At 50.5% G+C, this 17,656-nt stretch overlaps 1 protein-coding gene across 3 annotated transcripts in view; it reads right to left on the reverse strand.

The window, feature by feature from the left end:
- Positions 1 to 7,463, reverse strand: part of ZDHHC18 (zinc finger DHHC-type palmitoyltransferase 18) — a 33,662-nt gene extending 26,199 nt beyond the window's left edge. The window contains exons 1-2 of one of the 3 annotated variants that reach the window (XM_034959060.3): positions 7,017 to 7,436; positions 1,556 to 1,716 (exon numbers count right to left, since the gene is read on the reverse strand). In XM_034959060.3, the coding sequence (XP_034814951.1) occupies positions 1,556 to 1,716; positions 7,017 to 7,345 (490 nt within the window). In that variant the 5' untranslated portion in view covers positions 7,346 to 7,436. Of the gene's footprint in view, positions 1 to 1,555; positions 1,717 to 7,016 lie in introns of all 3 variants that reach the window. The other 2 variants (XM_034959059.3, XM_008961653.5) reach the window with 2 other exon arrangements.
- Between the last annotated feature and the right edge of the window lie 10,193 nt (positions 7,464 to 17,656).

The raw sequence follows: 17,656 nt of genomic DNA on the forward strand, positions 1-17,656 counted from the left end.
TGGACAATAATCCTGCCTCATGATTAGCCCTGACCAGAAGGGGAGGAAGAACGGGGCACAGCTGGGCCTCCCCAGCTGCCAGGTGGGCCAGCCCAGGTCAGACCGTGGGATCCTGAAGGAGTGGCCAGGGACCCAGAGTTTGAAGGGGAAGGACGCTGGATGTAGGTGAGAGGAGGTGGCCCTCGCAGGCGCGGCTGAGGATGGGGCTGGGCAGAGGAATGAGACAAAGAGCAGACAGAGCCCAGAGAACATCCTCTCCAGCTGCTCGCCCTCCCTCCCTCCCTGCTGCACAGAGTATTAGTGAAATGATTTCTAGCGATGGATGCAGCAGGGCTCTGACATTTACAGGCCACTAGATGTCTTCAGGGCCAGCTGGGTGTTTAAAAGCCTGTGTGAACACCATGCTGTTAGGGGAAGGAGCTAACCACGGACCGGAAACCCCCGAGGTGTGCAAGTAGCCACGTCACTTCTCAGCAGGAAGAGCTGGGGTGCAGCAAGCTGAGATTAGGGACCTGGCCCAGTACCCCGCCACTCCGGAACCCACACAGCAGTCTGAAAGGAATCAAGGGCCACCTGGGCTGCCTGGGAGCACAGGGTCTTTCCAGCCACTGCCGTTCCTCACACACGCCCAGGCTGTTTGCCACTCTGGGCTTTGGCCTTACTTTTCCCAGATCCCCGTATTTCTACCACACTCATCTCCAGTGCCGCCTCCTCCTAGAGGTCTTCCCTGACCACCTGACCTAAACTAGCCCACTCCCCAACACCTACTGGGCTCTTCCCTAGATAACCCCACCGTCAAGCCCTCATCTGTTCAGGCTGGTGCTTCTTTGCTCAGATGTCACCTCCTTCACAAGATGTTCCCTGGCCACCCTATGTAAAATCACACACCCTCCCTGTAGCCTTCATCCTCCTTCCCTCCTTTCTTCTCTGTCTGATATCCTAGATATTTAATTATCTGTTATGTATTGTCTCTTTCCTCCTCCTCAACTGTCAAGCTCCATGAGGACAGGGACTATTGTCAGTTTTGTTCACTGCTGTATCACATCTAGAAAAGTGCCTGGCACATAGTAGGGGGTCAATAAATGTTTGATGAGTGAATGAATAAGTGTATATGAATGTTTAAGAGCAGGTGCTCTAGACTGAGGTCTCATCTCAGCTCTTCTACTTACTTTGTGATCTTGGACCCTCTTTTGCCTTGATTTAGTTAATCAGTAAAAGGAGAATAACAACAGTACCTACCTCATAGGATTACTGGGGGATTAAATAAGATCATGCATATAAAGAGCTTAAAACAGTGCCTGGCCCCCAGGAACTACTCAGCTCCACGCTGGCTGCCATCGGGGCCTTTGCTGGCTGGCCAGCATTTCTTGCTTACTTATTTGCTCACTTGTTGATCATCTGTCTCCCTCTGTGCCAGTGTCAGCTCCAGCCTGCCTTGCTCACGACTGCATCCCCAGTTCCTAGTATAGTTTTGGAAGAGAAAACCAGGCCTCCTCCCAAGTCAGGGAATGTGGAGCTATGGAGACCCAGCTTCAGCTGGGAGTAGAAACCTCACCGATCTGTTTCTCCAGGGCGGCTGCTTCACAGACAGTGGCCCGGGGCAGGATCCCAGGGTCGGTGAAGCTTGTCTGCAGCAGGCAGCTCATGACGAAGAAGAAGAGGATGGCAGCGATGATGGGGATGGCAAGGGTCAGCTTGCGAGCCAGGTAGGGACAGCTAGAACGAGAGATGGAGAGAGATCAGCAGACACCCCAAGGGCTCCCTGCGGCACAGGGCTACAGCACGTGGCAGGCGCTGTCATTCCAACAAACACCACCAAAATCTTGAATACTGCCTCGCTCTGAGGCAGAGGCACAGCTCCTTGATGAGTGCAGCCACTCCCCAGTAAGTACCAGGAACAGACATCACTAAGTGATCCTTGTGATATACTTTCCTCCAGAGCACATGGCAGATGTGTCCAACAGATCCCAGCACTCCTAACCTCTGCATCCAGAGAATCCCTCTACACACAGAGCTTCAGGCAGACACTAGTGGACTGTCACCTGAGACAAACCATCCTGCAGTGTTCATTCACTCATTCATTCACTCACTCAGTCCACAAATATTTACTGAGGTCTTCTCTGTGGCAGGCAACACCTTCAATAAGCAGCAGGAATAATGACGACGGATAAGACAAGAGTCCCTCCCCCTTGTGGCTTATGGTCTAGTGGGGAAAACAAGACATGTAAACAGGGAATTGCCACACAGGGTGATGTGTGCTCTAGTGGGGGAGGGGAACGCAGTAGCACAGTCAGGAAAGGCAACCTGAAGGAGACAATCCTAAGCTCCAACCTGAAGAATGAGTAGAGGGCTGGGGGAACTGCAGGGTCCAGCCACTGTCACTGTGACCCAAGGGAGGCAGGTATCCCCAAGGCAGTGCTTTCAGGCCCCCTGACCCTGGCTGCCTCAGAGAATAGCCTGTGCCTGCTGAATGGTCATGCCTCTGTCCCCCAGGCAGGCTGCCTACCACAGCCCTCTTCAAGCTCCCTCCTCCATCTTAGGGCTAGAACATTCTAGAAGTTCTGGACACTGGTGGGAGAATGGCTTCATGATAGTGAAGCTATCAGGGCTCTCTCTCTATGGCCAATCTTCTCTGTTGTCACCTCACTGTCCACCCAGAAGCCAGAGCCACTTTTGGAAATGTCAATCAGATCATGTCATTTCCCTGCTTAAAACCTCCCAATTGCTTTCCATATAGTTTGAATACAATCCAAACTCCCTACCATGGCCTTCTAGGCCAGGCATGATCTGGGCCCTACTGAGGACTTCAGCCTCATTCTACAAAACTCTCCTCTTGCTCCTGCTCCTCCCATCACAATAGCCTCATGACAGTTCTATAACAAGCCTGGCTCTCTCCTACCTCAGGGCCTTTGCACTTGCTGTTCCTTTTCTCAGATTCCTCTTCCCTCCTCAGAAGGACCTACCTTGACAACTCTGTACACAGTGAACTTCAATGCTCTTTCTTTCCTGTATAACATTTAGTATAGATTTCAGCTACTTGTCTATGTGATGGCTATTTTTCTCTCACTAAAACATAAGCTTGGCCAGGCGCAGTGGCTCACGCCTGCAATCCCAGCACTTTGGGAGGCTGAGGTGGGCGGATACCTGAGGTCAGGAGTTCGAGACCAGCCTGACCAATAAGATGAAACCCCATCTCTAATAAAAACAGAAAAATTAGCAGGGTGTGGTAGCATGTGCCTGTAATCCCAGCTATTCAGGAGGCTGAGACAGGAGAATCACTTGAACCCGGGAGGCAGAGGTTGCAGTGAGCCGAGATCGTGCCATTGCACTCCAGCCTAGGCAACAAGAGCAAAACTCTATCTCAACAACAACAACAACAACAACAAACAAACATAAAAAAACATAAGCTCCTCTGTGGGTATAGACTATGTTCTCTTGTTCAGCTTTATATTTCCAGCACACTGCACAGCACCTGGCACCAAGGACGTACCCGGTAAATAACTGCTGCCAGGGGACAGAAAAATAGCTACCATCTTTTGAAGGCTTACTATGTGCCAGACACTGCCCTAATTAATAAACTACTGTTAGCAACATCCAAAGTACAGATAGTTACTGTGCTATGTACAGATAGTTACTGTACTATGTAGATAGTTACTGTACTATCTACAGATAGTTACTGTACTACTGTACCTGGATGGGCCAGGTACTAGGCTAAGCAGTTCCTGTGTACTTTCTCATCAAATCCTCACTGGGACCCTGTGAAGTTATGCTCCCCACTTTACAGATGAAGAAACTAGAGCTCAGAGAGCTTAAGTAATCTGCCCAAGGTCACGTGGCTCAGGAGTGCTAAAGTGGGACCCAAGCCAGGTCTGACTTTGAGGTTCATACTTTTAACCATCACCCCATAGCCAGAGTAGCACCTGATCAGGTAAGGAGATGACGGGGCCCTGGGAGGCCTGAGATCAACCAAGCTTCCAGGAGTGGCACAGTAGGCACACACCTGTGGGCACCTGCATGCTGCTTCTGAAGTCTCCGTCATCAGATGCTCTGGCCTTCAGAGAAGCCCTTCCCCTGAGGAGCAGACTGCCAAGGCCAAGGGCTCCCAGTGGGCCACGCTCTGCTCCATACATCTCAATGGTTTCTGGGTCTGACCCTCAAACAGAACCAGTGGGTGCTCAGTGTCACCCACACGGCAATGAATCCAGTTCATATGCAATCAGACTTGTGTTGGGGGACAGAGAAGACTTGAAATCTAAGACTTGTAGAGCCTGCAGGAACCACCAAGTCCTAGCCTCCTGATTTGCCAGAGGCTAACAGCTCTCCCAGGCCCACAGCTAGGTTCAAGGTCATCTAGCCAGCCAATGACAGAACTAGGGTTTCCAGCCTCCCAGCAAATACACTGTCAATTAATTCAAATACACTGTCAATTCATTCATTCAATAAGTATTGAGCACCTACTGCATACCAGTGCGAGTTCTAGGCACTAAGGGTGCAACAGAGGAGAATGTCCTGCTCTCATGGGCAAAGACCAGAAACTAACAAGTATACCATAATATGTCAGGTGGTGGCAAATGCTTCAGAGAGCGATAAATGAGGGGAGAAGAGAGGTGCTGGAGGGGAGTGGTTTGCTATGCTGTGCAGATGGACAGGGGAGGCCTAATGTGAGAGAGTGAGCCATGAGGCCACCTGCAGGAAGGGGATTCCAAGCACTGGCCCAGAGGTAGGAGTGTGCACGGAGGATGACATGCCTGGAGGGAAGACGGGGACAGAAGACAGCAGGGGGCAGAGGCCAGGGAGGATTCAGGCCTGAGTTAGAATCAAAAGGGCACTCTGGCTGTTGTGTGGGGGCGAGAAGTAAGGTAGAAGTTGGGAGCCCTGCTGGAGGCCTGTGCAACAATCCACCAAGCCAAACAAAGAAGCAAAGCCATTCATAGCAGGAAAGGCTTAGAGAGCACCTTACCTTTTCCCAGAGCAATGGGGAGCATCCAGTCCAGACCCAGGTGAGCTCTCGGCCCAAACCCAAACTCTTCTGCCAATCTACCAGCCCCCAATGAGGACAAGCGGGGACAAACTGCAACATGGTTCACGAGCTCTCCCCAAACCCAGAAGTCCTTGCTTTCTCCCTCGCTGGGGACAAAACAGTCACCAGTGAAGATACCCGGTCAACCCAGAGAAGGTCCTGCTTCTAGTTCAGAAGTTAGGCCAGATATCACACTGCAGGGTCATGTGGGTCAACCACGGCAAGTACTGCTTCCTCCTGCCTCGGCTGCAGCCCTGGGTGTGGGGACTGAGAGGGCAGCCCAGGGGATACTAGAAAAGGCATTTCCAAAGCACTCATGTGGCCAGCCCAGGGAAGTGGATCTGAAACTCAGCCCAGAGCTGAGCTCTGGGCCCCCCAGAGCTTCTGCTTGTAAATCATCCCTGAACTTTTTATCCATCCTACTCAAAAAAAAGGGCAGAGTGTGTGGTTAAAGGGTAAAAGGAGAAGCTAATTTATAGGAAGTCTTCACCTTGCTTCAAGGGGAAACCCAAAGTTGCAGATACATGATCTGGCAGCTAGAAAGGGTACCTGGGGGCGGGCGTCTCTATGACAGCCTTACCATGGCCACATGCCCTTGGGAAGTGTTTTTTGATAAAGACAACACAAGTACTAATAGCAGCCAACATTGTGTGCTTGTTACTGGGCTAAAAGCTTGCATGTGTGACCTCATGCCACCCTCAGGACAACCTTACGGGGTGGGTACTATTATAAATCCCATTTTACTGATGAGGAAACTGGGGCACTGAGGGGGTGAAGTGACTGCCCTGAGGTCACGCAATTAGTGGGTGGTGGAGCTGGGATTTGAACCAGGTCTGTTAGAGTTCTTAACTGCACTGTATAATTAAGAGGGACAACCACAAAGGATGGGGAGTTGGGAGGGGACAGCAGGGCTTATGAAGCAAGGGTGGGTGGGTGGGCGTGTGAGTGTGTGTGCAAGGAATCACAGTGCAGGTGGCTCAGAGGTGGGTGGAAAACTTCTAATACAAATATATGACCCTCCATCCATAAAATGGAGATTATGTGTGGGCCAATCCTGGGTCACTGGGGGATATGAAGAGGACAAAAACCTAGGGGGGCAAATATGACCTGTCACACGAAAGCACTCCGAAGTCTTTCCTGAAAAACAACAAGGCACTGCAGCTGTTGCTGATGTGGAACAGGCCAGAGGGACGTTCCAGAATGTTGAGCAGGGAAAGAAAGCCAGGTGGTCAGGAGGGGGGCCAGGGGCCTGGGAGCCGGCTGGGTGGAGGCGGGCGGGATCTGAGGGAAGGACAGGAAGCTCTGGAGAACCTAAGGAAGGTGCTGGAGAAGGAAAGGGGGCCCGAGAGGCCCAAAGATTTTGAGAAAAGATGCCTTGGGGCCTAGGGTGTGCGTGGCTGAGGGGAAGCAAAAGCGGGGTTGGTGTCTGAGACTAGAGAAAAGGAGGGGACCCTGGAGGGACCCGGAGAGGGCAGCGAGGATGACTAGGATGTTTATGGTGGGTGTGCACAGCCAAAGGACACACAAGATCTAGAAGTGGTCAGGAAGGGATACAAGGGTCAGAAAGAACTTGGGGGGTTGGCAAGAGATGGTCCAGGGATGGGTGAGCAGGAGGGGCCTGTTCAAGAAGCCCTGGGGCAGGTTCTGAGAGGGCAGCGAGGATGGGGGCCGTGGAGGGGCATGGAGGCTGGTGTTCCTGGCAGTGGCAGGCAGACAGGTGCCAGGGTGGGGTCAGGGAGAATGGAGCGGCTGGGAGGGTGGAGGGCACCAGCGCGGATGGGGTACCCAAATGGACCAAGGAGGATGGGGCATCTGGCGGGGATGGGGGTGCGCAGGGGCCAGGGGGGCAGACAAGAGGCCCGAGGAGGATCCCAAAGGGGCGAGGAGGATGAGGACGAGGGAGGCGCAGGGGAAGGCACGGAGTGCCCAGCAGGGATTGGGAAGGTGGGGTGCGCGGCAGGGGGCTGGGAGGGTGCGCCGAGGCAGCGGAACTCACTCAAAGACGAAGAAGAGGCCGGTGGTGGTGAGGATGAGCAGCAGCGTGAGCGCGAAGACGCCGCCGTGGCCGGCCAGCATGAGGCGGCCGCCGCAGTAGAAGCGATTGCGACCCGGGAACACCTCCCACTTGCGCCGTGGGCGGCGGCCGAGGCTCCCGCTCCCGCTGCCGCTGCCGCTGCTGCTCCAGCGCGGCGGGGCGGGGGCGGCGGGCGGCGCGGGCCCGGGGCCCGGAGTCGGGGACGCGGCGGGGCCGGGACGGCGCGCCCCCGGGGAGGCGGGCAGCGGGGCGGCCCCGGGGCTGATCTGCTGGTACTCGCAGTCCTTCATGCAGCCGGCCGCGGGCCTCGGCTCCGCGCCCCGCGGGCCGGCCGGGCCACTCCGGGACCGGGCCGAGCAGCGGAGGTGGCAGCGGCGGCGCGCGCGGCGCTCGCTCGCTCACTCACTGGGGCGGCCCCGCCATCGCTCCGCCCCCGGCCCGCCGCCACCGCCCGCCGCGGCCTCCCGCCGCAGCGCCCCCTCCGCCTGGGCCCGGGATGGCGCTTGGCCGGAGGCCCAGCCCTGACCCGCGACGGGGCCCCGCAGGTCCCCGGCGCTCCCAGTCTCCCTTTTCCCTTCTGCACAAAGAGGGGGCCAGCAGACGCGCACTCGAGGGCTCTTTCTGTTCTGCAAGCAAGCCGTTTGTTGGGCGTCCACTGTGTACCAGGCACGGTGCCAAACGCCGAGATTCAGGTGGTGGACTTCGTGATCTACTTCTGGCAGTCTGTAATTCCCCAGGCTTCGCCCATCTCTGAGGGCCGAACTGACAGGCATTTGCAGAGGCACGCAGGCGCGGGGAGGTGGGGCACACGATTTGCTTTGAAAGCCAGGACCTCTTCTACCTTGAAGTCCAGAGTGCCCACTGGAGGTGTGTGGCACACCCTCTGGCCTCGTTCACCAAGTTCTGTGTCCTGGGCCCAGGCCCAGATTTTCCTAGGTAGCACATAATGTAGAGGGGTCATGCCTGAGGGCCCCAGTGTTTTTTCAGGAATTCTGGGAGTATTCATTTTCTACTGCTGTGTAACAAGTTACCACAAATTTAAGGCTTAAAACAAACATTATCGGCCGGGCGCGGTGTCTCACGCCTGTAATCCCAGCACTTTGGGAGGCCGAGGTGGGTGGATCACAAGGTCAAGAGAGACCATCCTGGCCAACATGGTGAAACCCCGTCTCTACTAAAAATAAAAAATTAGCTGGGCATGGTGGCGCAGCATCTATAGTCCCAGCTACTCGGGAGGCTGAGGCAGGAGAATTGCTTGAACCCAGGAGGTGGAGGTTGCAGTGAGCCGAGATTGTGCCATTGCACTCCGGCCTGGTGACAGAGCGAGACTCCGTCTCAAAAAAAACAAAAAACAAACGTTATCTAACAGGTTCCAGGTCAGGAGCCAGAGAACAGCTTAGCTGGGTCCTCTGCTTAGTCTCACAAGGCTGCAATCAGGCTGCATTCTCATCTGGAGACTCAGCCAGGGAAGAATCCACTTGCAAGCCCATTTGGGTTATTGGCAGAATTAACTTCCTTGCGACTGTTTAACTGAAGAGGGCCTAGGATTTTTGCTGGGTGACTGTATAACTGAGGAGGGCCTGGGATTTTTGCTGGGTGTCTGCTGGAGGCCTCTCTCAGGATCCAAAAGCCACCTGCAGTTCCTAGAGATTATCACATTTCCTTGCCATGCAGGTTTCTCCTACATAGCCACTTAGTTTCTTGAAACTGACAATGAGGGTCTCTAGCTCCAGACTATGATGATAGAGTTTTATATAACTTACTATATATGTGACAGAGTGGCATCCCATCATCATTGCCATCTCCTATGGTTAAAAGCAAAGCACAGGAGCCATCTGCACTCAAGAAAAGGGAATCACACAAGGCGTAAATACCAGGAGGCAGGAATCATTGGGGGTCAGCTTAGGGTATGTCTGTCACACTGTGGTTACTGTAAAACCTAAGGAAAAGTGTAAGGAAAAAAAGAACTGGAGACTAGGAGAAAGTAAAAAAGGAAGTAAAAATATACAATGGGGAGGAGTAGGAAGCCAACAACAGTGACCTTAAGGATCAATAATTGATATATATGCCAAAGGCTGCTCGGCCGTGCCTTTGGTGCCAAAGGCTCTCAATATGATGAGCCCCACCTTGAGCGAACCACATGGTGAGCTTCCTCCCTTTTTGCTCCTTGGCTGTGGAACAAAGTCACAAAACTAGACATACTGGTTCCAGTACAGATTCCTGTTGTCCCACCTTAACTGGGTCCTCTTGCAACCTGAAACCTTTTCTTTTTTCTCGTCACTTGACAGAAACCAAAGCAATCCTACTGGATTTTCAATTTACCTCCTCTCTATCTCATAATTTCTCTTTATTTGCATCTGTCCTTTCTTCTTTTCTTAGAAGATGTGGGCCTCCTTCTGTCCATGGCCAACCCTCCACTCATATCCTTTTTTTATTTTTTATTTTTTTGAGATGGAGTTTCGCTCTTGTCACCCAGGCTGGAGTGCAATGGCATGACCTCAGCTCACTGCAACCTCTGCCTCCTGGGTTCAAGTGATTCTCCTGCCTCAGCCTCCCAAGTAGCTGGGATTACAGGCATGTGCCATCATGCCCGGCTAATTTTTGTATTTTTAATAGAGACGGGGTTTCACCATGTTGGCCAGGTTGGTCTCAAACTCCTGACCTCAGATGATCCGCCTGCCTCGGCCTCCCAAAGGGTTGAGATTACAGGTGTGAGCCACTGCACCTGGCCTCTTTTTTTTTTTTTTTTTTAAGTAAGGCTGATGGAACTCCATTTTATTTATTTATTTAAGCCCAACAGAACTCCAAACTCATGTCCTATCTCTCTTCCTGTTCATTAATACCGCAAACACATGCTCAATTCTATATCAATTAAAAAGCAAGGCTGGGCGCAGTGCTCACATCTATAATGTCAGCATTTTGGGAGGCCAAGGTGGGAGGATTGCTTGAACCCGGGAGTTCAAGACCAGCCTCAGCAACATTGCGAGATGCCATCTCTACAAAAATAATTAAAAATTAGCTGGACATGGTGGCATGCACCTGTAGTTCCAGCTACTTGGAAGGCTGAGATGGGAGGTTTGCCTGAGTCCAGTAAGTCAAGGCTGCAGTGAGCTGTGATTACGCCACTGCACTCCAGCCTGGTGACAGAGCAAGACCCTGTCTAAAAAAAAAAAAAAAAAAAAAAAAGGCCAGGCGTGGTGGCTCACATCCCAGGACTTTGGGAAGCCGAGGCAGGTGGATCACAAGGTCAGAAGTTCGAGAACAGCCTGGCCAACATGGTGAAACCTCATCTCTACTAAAAAAATACAAAAAATTAGCTGGGCATGGTGGCATGCGCCTGTAATCCCAGCTACTCGGGAGGCTGAGGCAGGAGAATTGCTTGAACCTGGGAGGCGGAGGTTGCAGTGACCCGAGATCATGCCATTGCACTCCAGCCTGGGCGACAGAGCAAGACTTCGTCTCGAGAAAAAAAGAAAAGAAAACCCTAAAAAACCCAATGGAGTTTCCCATGGTTGGCTACCTTCTCACCTTAGTTCAGATTTATCTTTCTCATTATCATTAGGATCATATTAAAGAGTTGCTACCAGGCAGGGCATGGTGGCGCATGCCTGCCATCCCAGCACTTTGGGAAGCTGAGGCAGGCAGCTGGCTTCAGCTCAGGAGTTCGAGATCAGCCTGGGCATCATGGCAAAATCCCTCATCCCCTATGATTTCCTAACTTTTTACAATTTGGCCCCTGTCTACATCACTCCCCTAAAACTTATCTTAAATGTCACCAATGAGCCATTTAATGTAGTATAAACTTCTTGTTCTCACCAATACCTATAGTTCCCGGCTTCTTTAACAGACAGATGTGGCCATGCGAATGAATTCTAGCTAGTGGAAGTGACAGGTACTACTCCCAGGATGGCCCACAAATCTCCCAGGTGCTGATCCTTGCCCTCCTTCCTATCTCCTAGCAGAGTAGAGGAGATTCTGAGAACCTAGAAGAGGGTGGAGCCACAGGATGGAAGGAACTTGGGTCCCTGCATAATTGTGCAGAGCAGACCTTTCCTCTACTATGACTAACATATTAAACACTGAAGTGAGCAAGAAATACAGTTTTGTTATATAAGCCAATGAGTTTCAGAGGTTGTTTACTACAGCAATTAACTGATCCTTATTAATACAGAAAGTTGTATCAGGAGTGGGATGTCGATATAATAAAAACAAAAATATATGGCACTGAATTAATGGCCAGGCAGTGGATTACTGCCTGATCTTTAATTCAGTGCCATATACTGGATTAAGTAAACCAGGCTGGATGGCTGGAGATCTCTATTATGCTGTAGCAAAATATTTGGTAAAATTGTCATCTTCAATAATGTGGAAGGTAAATGCTATGCCCACTCACCCTGCAACTATAAGGGAAGGAGTTGGAAAGAATCAGAGTAGGATATGGTTGGCCACTGTTGGGGTCTGAATCAGTCAGACTCTAGTCAGGAGACAGAAACCACCCCAGTTGTTTGAACAGAAATAATTTAATATAAAGAATTGGCCAGGCACAGTGGTTCATGCTTGTAATCCCAACATTTTTGGGAGGCCAAGGCGGGAGGATCACAAGGTCAGGAGTTCGAGACCAGCCTGGCCAATGTAGTGAAACCCTGTCTCTACTAAAAATACAAAAATTAGCCAGGCATGGTGGCACACACCTCTAGTCCCAGCTACTCGGGAGGCCGAGGCAGGAGAATTGCTTGAACCCTGGAGGCAGAGGTTGTGGTGAGCTGAGATTGCACCACTGCACTCCAGCCTGGGCAGCAGAGTGAGACTCTGTCTCAAAAAAAAAAAATTATTTGCAGCCTGGACAACATGGTGAAATCCTATCTCTATTAAAAAAAATACAAAAAAAAAAATTAGCTGAACATGGTGGTGTGTGCCTGTGGTCCCAGTTACTCAGGAGGCTGAGGCAGAGGGACAGCTTGAGCCCAGCAGAGTGGACGTTGCAGTGAGCCATGATCACACCACTGCACTTCTAGCCTTGGCGACAGAGTGAGACCTTGTCTCAAAAAAAAAAAAGTAAAAAAGAAAAGAAATACTTGAACTGAGTTCCTTGAGCAAAATAAAATTATAAATAAATAATTGTCAATTTATATAAAAAGTAAGGGCTGGGCGCAGTGGCTCACGCCTGTAATCCCACCACTTTGGAAGGCCAAGGTGGGAGTATTGCTTGAATCCAGGGGTTCAAGACTAGCCTGGGCAACATAGGGATACTATGTCCCTACAAAAAAATTTAAAAATTATCCAGACCTGGGCTGGGTGCGGTGGCTCACGCCTGTAATCCCAGCACTTTGGGAGGCCGAGACAGGTGGATCACGAGGTCAGGAAATCAAGACCATCCTGGCTAACATAGTGAAACCCCGTCTCTACTAAAAATACAAAAAAATAGTTGGGCGTGGTGGTGGGCACCTGTAGTCCCAGCTACTCGGGAGGCTGAGGCAGGAGAATGGCGTGAACTCAGGAGGCGGAGCTTGCAGTGAGCCAAGATTGTGCCACTGCACTCCAGCCTGGGCGACAGAGCAAGACTCCATCTCAAAAAAAAAAAAAAAATTATCCAGGCCTGGTGGTGTGCATCTGTAGTCCCAGCTGTTCAGGAGGCTGATGTGGGAAGATCACTTGAGCCCAGGATAACTGAAAGGTTACAGTATCGCAGAGGCAGTAACAGCAGGAAGCAGCTATGAACTCCTTGGCTGAGGGAACAAAGAAAATAGGTTGGAATTATTACAAATTAGAAGCTTAGAGCAGAAACTAAGGAAGAGGAAGAGTGCCAACCAGATTATGGTTTTTGTTTATTTTTTAAAGAGGTGGGGTCTTGCTATGTTGCCCAACCTAGAGGGTGGTGCCTATTTATAGGCATGACCTTAGCACACTACCAGCTTTGAACTCCTGGGCTCAAGCTATCCTTCCCCCTCAGCTTCCTGAGTGGCTGGTTCTATAGGTGCACACCACCGCATACAGCAATGCTGGTGTCTTTGAGGTGAGGCATGATAAACTTGGTTCTGCAAATCAGAAATACCTGCAAACTAAAATCGGCTCTACTGCAGAAAAGTACTACTTCTGTCAGGGATGAAGGAGCACTGTTAGGTTCACTCATAGGAACTGAAAGTAATAGAAGGAGCCAATCTCTTCTTCCCTTCCAGCTCTGCGGTCTCCCTCTAGTGCCCCCTATTAGCAGAGCCAAACATAGATCTAGCTGGTAAAGCAGAAGTGTGTCTTGCAGAGCCCCAGCCTCAGTAACTCAAAGCTGAGTATAGACAGGCTGGTTTGGAGCTCAGGTAATAATATTGGGCACAGTCCACTTCTTTGGCTACTCAGTATCCACATGCACTTGCCTCTACATTATTATTATTTTTTTTTTTTGAGACTGAGTCTTGACGTATCTCCCAGGCTGGAGTGCAATGGCGCGATCTTGGCTCACTGCAACCTCTGCCTCCTGGGCTCAATCGATTCTCCTGCCTCAGCCTCCCGAGCAGCTGGTGCCCACCACCAAGCCCAGCTAATTTTTGTATTTTTAGTAGAGATGGGGTTTCACCATGTTGGCCAGGCTGGTCTCGAACCCCTAACCTCATGATCCGCCCACCTTGGCCTCCCAAAGTACTGGGACTACAGGAGTGAGCCACTGCTCTTGGCCTGCCTCTACATTTTTGAACCTCCATATAACAAGGCAACTCCAGTCTTCCACCTAACAAAGTGCAACTATACAACTATCTTTTGTATAAGTACATTCTCACCCACTCCACCAAAATGAAGAAATGTGGAATCTTTTTTTTGTTTTTTGGAGACAGAGTCTCGCTCTGTCACTCAGGCTTGGAGTGCAGTGGCATGATCTCGGCTCACTGCAACCACTGCATCCCAGGTTGAAGCGATTCTCCTGCCTCAGCCTCCCAAAAAGCTGGGACTACAAGCACATGCCACCATGCCCGGCTGACTTTTTTTTTTTTTTTTTTTTTAGACAGAGTCTTGCTCTGTCACCCAGGCTGGAGTGCAGTGGACTGATCTTGACTCACTGCAACCTCCACCTCCCGGGTTCAAGCGATTCTTCTGCCTCAGCCTCCTGAGTAGCTGGGACTACAGGCACGTGACACCACACCCAGCTAATTTTTGTATTATTAGTAGAGACGGGGTTTCTCCATGTTGGTCACTTTGGTCTCAAACTCCTGACCTCAAGATCTGCCCGCCTCAGCCTCCAAGTGCTGGGATTACAGGCATGAGCCACCATCCGGCCTTTTTTTTTTTTTTTTTGGGATGAGTCTCGCTCTGTTGCCCAGGCTAGAGTGCAGTGGTGCGATCTTGGCTCACTGCAACTTCCACCTCCTGGGCTCAAGCAATTCTCTTCCCTCAGCCTCCCGAGCAGCTGGGATTACAGGCGTCCACCACCACGCCCAGCTAATTTTTGTATTTTTAGTAGAGACGGGGTTTCAGCATGTTGGTCAGGCTGGTCTGGAACTCCTGACCTCAACTGATCTGCCCACCTCAGCCTCCCAAAGTGTTAGGATTACAGGCGTGAGCCACCTCGCCCAGCCAATTTTTTGTATATTTAGTAGAGACGGGGTTTTGCCATGTTGCCCAGGCTGGTCATGAACTCCTGAGCTCGGCAATCTGCCCGCCTCAGCCTCCCAAAGTGCCAGGACTACAGGCATGAGCCACCGCGCCTCGCCAGAAATGTGGACTCTCAACAGTCATTCTATCTATCTCTGGGATATGTTAATAACTCCTCAAAATCAGTCACTTTCCTGTCTGGAAATGCTATTACTTAAAACTGAATTGTAAAGTTAAACAAAATTTGCATAAAATAATAAAAGGAGAAGAGAAAATTATATACATGTATTTATTTATATATTTATATATGTGTATGTATAACTACAAATTATTTATAAATATATTCATCTTATATTTATTTTATAATTTTAAAAAATTTTTTTTGGTAGAGATGAGGTTTCACCATGTTGTCCAGGCTGGTCTTGAACTCCTGGGCTCAAGCAACTCACCCACCTTGGCCTCCCAAAGTGCTGGTATTACAGGCATGAACCACCATGCCTGGCCTATAATTATTACTTTTTTTTTTTGGAGGCAGAGTCTTGCTCTGTTGCCAGGCTGGAGAGCAGTGGCGCGATCTCGGCTCACTGCAACCTCTGCCTCCCAGGTTCAAGCAAGAGCCTCAGCCTTCCAAGTAGCTAGGACTACAGGCGTGCACCACCACGCCCAGCTAATTTTTGTATTTTTAGTAGAGACGGAGTTTCACCATGTTGGCCAGGCTGGTCTCTAACTCCTGACCTCAAGTGATCCGCCTGCCTTGGGCTCCCAAAGTGCTGGGATTACAGGTTTGAGCCACCGTGCCCAGCCAATTTACAGAATTTGGACCACCAGATAGTTCTCTGAAGTACCAGGCCCATGAGTTTTTGTGATATTTCCCTCCCATCCTTTATTTCATGTCTTACTAAGGCATCTAAAAGTACTTTCTACTTCTTTGTTACGTGCTAGGTCAAGATAATCAAGGTCTCTGTGGACTACATCATGACAGAGAACCAAGAAGTTGACACAAGCTTGAGGCAAGACTGTGCAAGTGTACTTTGGGCTCTAAAATGTAAAAGCAAATGGCTTCTGGTCTTCCCTTCCCTCCCCTTCCCTCCCCTTCCCTCTCCTCCCCTCCTTCCTTCCTTTCTTTCCTTTCTCTCTCTCTCCCTCTCTCCCTCTTTCTCTTTCTTCCTTCCTTTCTTTCCTTCCTTCCTTCCCTCTCTCTCTCTCGCTCTCTCTCTCTTTCTTCCTTTTTTTGAGATGGAGTCTCGCCGCACTGTCACCCAGGCTGGAGTGCAGTGGCGCGATCTTGGCTCACTGCAACCTCCACCTCCCGGGTTCAAGCGATTCTCCTGCCTCAGCCTCCTGAGTAGCTAGGATTACAGGCACCTGCCACCACGCCCAGCTAATTTTTTTGTATTTTTAGTAGAGACGGCGTTTCACCATGTTGACCAGACTGGTCTCGAACTCCTGACCTTGTGATTCGCCCGCCTCAGCCTCCCAAAGTGCTGGGATTACAGGTGTGAGCCACCGCGCCTGGCCTTCTTTCAATTTTTTTTTTTTTTTTTTTGAGATGGAGTTTCACTCTTGTCGCCCAGGCTGGAATGTAATGGCGCAATCTCGGCTCACTGCAACCTCCGCCTCCCAGGCTCCTGCCTCAGCCTCCTGCGTAGCTGGGATTACAGGCTTGAGCCACCTCTCCTGGCTAATTTTGTATTTTTAGTAGAGACGGGGTTTCTCCATGTTGGTCAGGCTGGTCTCGAACTCCCGACCTCAGGTGATCCGCCCGCCTTGGCCTCCAAAGTGTTGGGATTACAGGCATGAGCCACCATGCCCGGTGGCTCCTGGTATTTCTTACAAACTACATGGAGGAAAAAAATCATGTGCCAGGTCAACAGCTGAACACCAAATGCCAGGTGCACTGCTACAACTGGAACAGCAGCTGTAATTGGAGTTATTATTTGATAAAATTTATTATACTTTTTTTTTTGGAGACAGGGTCTTACTCTGTTGCCCAGGCTGGAGTGCAGTGGTGCGAACATGGATCAATGTAGCCTCAACCTCCTGGGCTCAAACAATCTTCCCACCTTAGCCTCCCATGTAGCTGGGACCACACGTGTGTACCACCATGCCTGACTACTTTTTAAATTTTTTGTAGAGACAGGATCTCCCTATGTTGCCCAGGGTGGTCTTGAACTCCTGGGCTAAAGTGATCCTCCTGCCTCAGCCTCCCAAAGTGCTGGATTACAGGTGTGAGTCACTGTGCCTGGCCACTTTTTTTTTTTATGACAAGCACCAGGGTCTTACTATGTTGCCCAGGCTCAAATGCAGTGGCTGTTTACAGGTGCTATCTCAGTATTGATCATCACAGGAGTTTTGACCTGCTCCATTTCTGACTTGGGCTGATTCACCCCTCCTTAGGCAAACTGGCGGCCCCTCGCTCCCAGGAGATCACCATATTGATGCCAAACTTAGTGCAGACACCCTATCAGAATAGTGCAGTATAGCTCAGTACTCCTGAACTCAAGCAATCCTCCTGCCTCAGCCTCCTGAGTACCCGGGACTACTTTCATTCTCCAAGATCCAGTTGCCTTATTTATTGGCCAAACATGTGTGTTAAATAGGAAAATGACAGAATGCATCACCTTAGCATCTTTCAAGTCTTTGATGGTGACACTAATATCTGCAACTCCTCCAACGTATTAGTCAGCTAGGACTGCCAGAACAGAATGCCACGGGCTGGGTGATGTGAAGAACAGAAATTTATCTTGTCACAGTTCTAGAGGCTGGAAGTCCAAGATCAAGGTGCCAGCAGGGTTGGTTTACAGTGAGACCTCTCTATGGCTTGCAGATGACAGCCTTCTTACTCTATTTTCACATGGCCTTTTTTCTGTGCACAAATACTCTAAGTGTTTCTTCCTCTTCTTGTTTTTCTTTCTTTTTTTTTTTTTTTTTTTTTTGAGACAGAGTTTCGCTCTTGTTGCCCAAGCTGGAGTGCAATGATGCAATCTCAGCTCACTGCAACCTTTGCCTCCTGGGTTCAAGTGATT

Source organism: Pan paniscus, chromosome 1, assembly GCF_029289425.2.
Source record: "Pan paniscus chromosome 1, NHGRI_mPanPan1-v2.0_pri, whole genome shotgun sequence".
In the NCBI taxonomy this organism is placed as follows: Eukaryota; Metazoa; Chordata; class Mammalia; order Primates; family Hominidae; genus Pan; species Pan paniscus.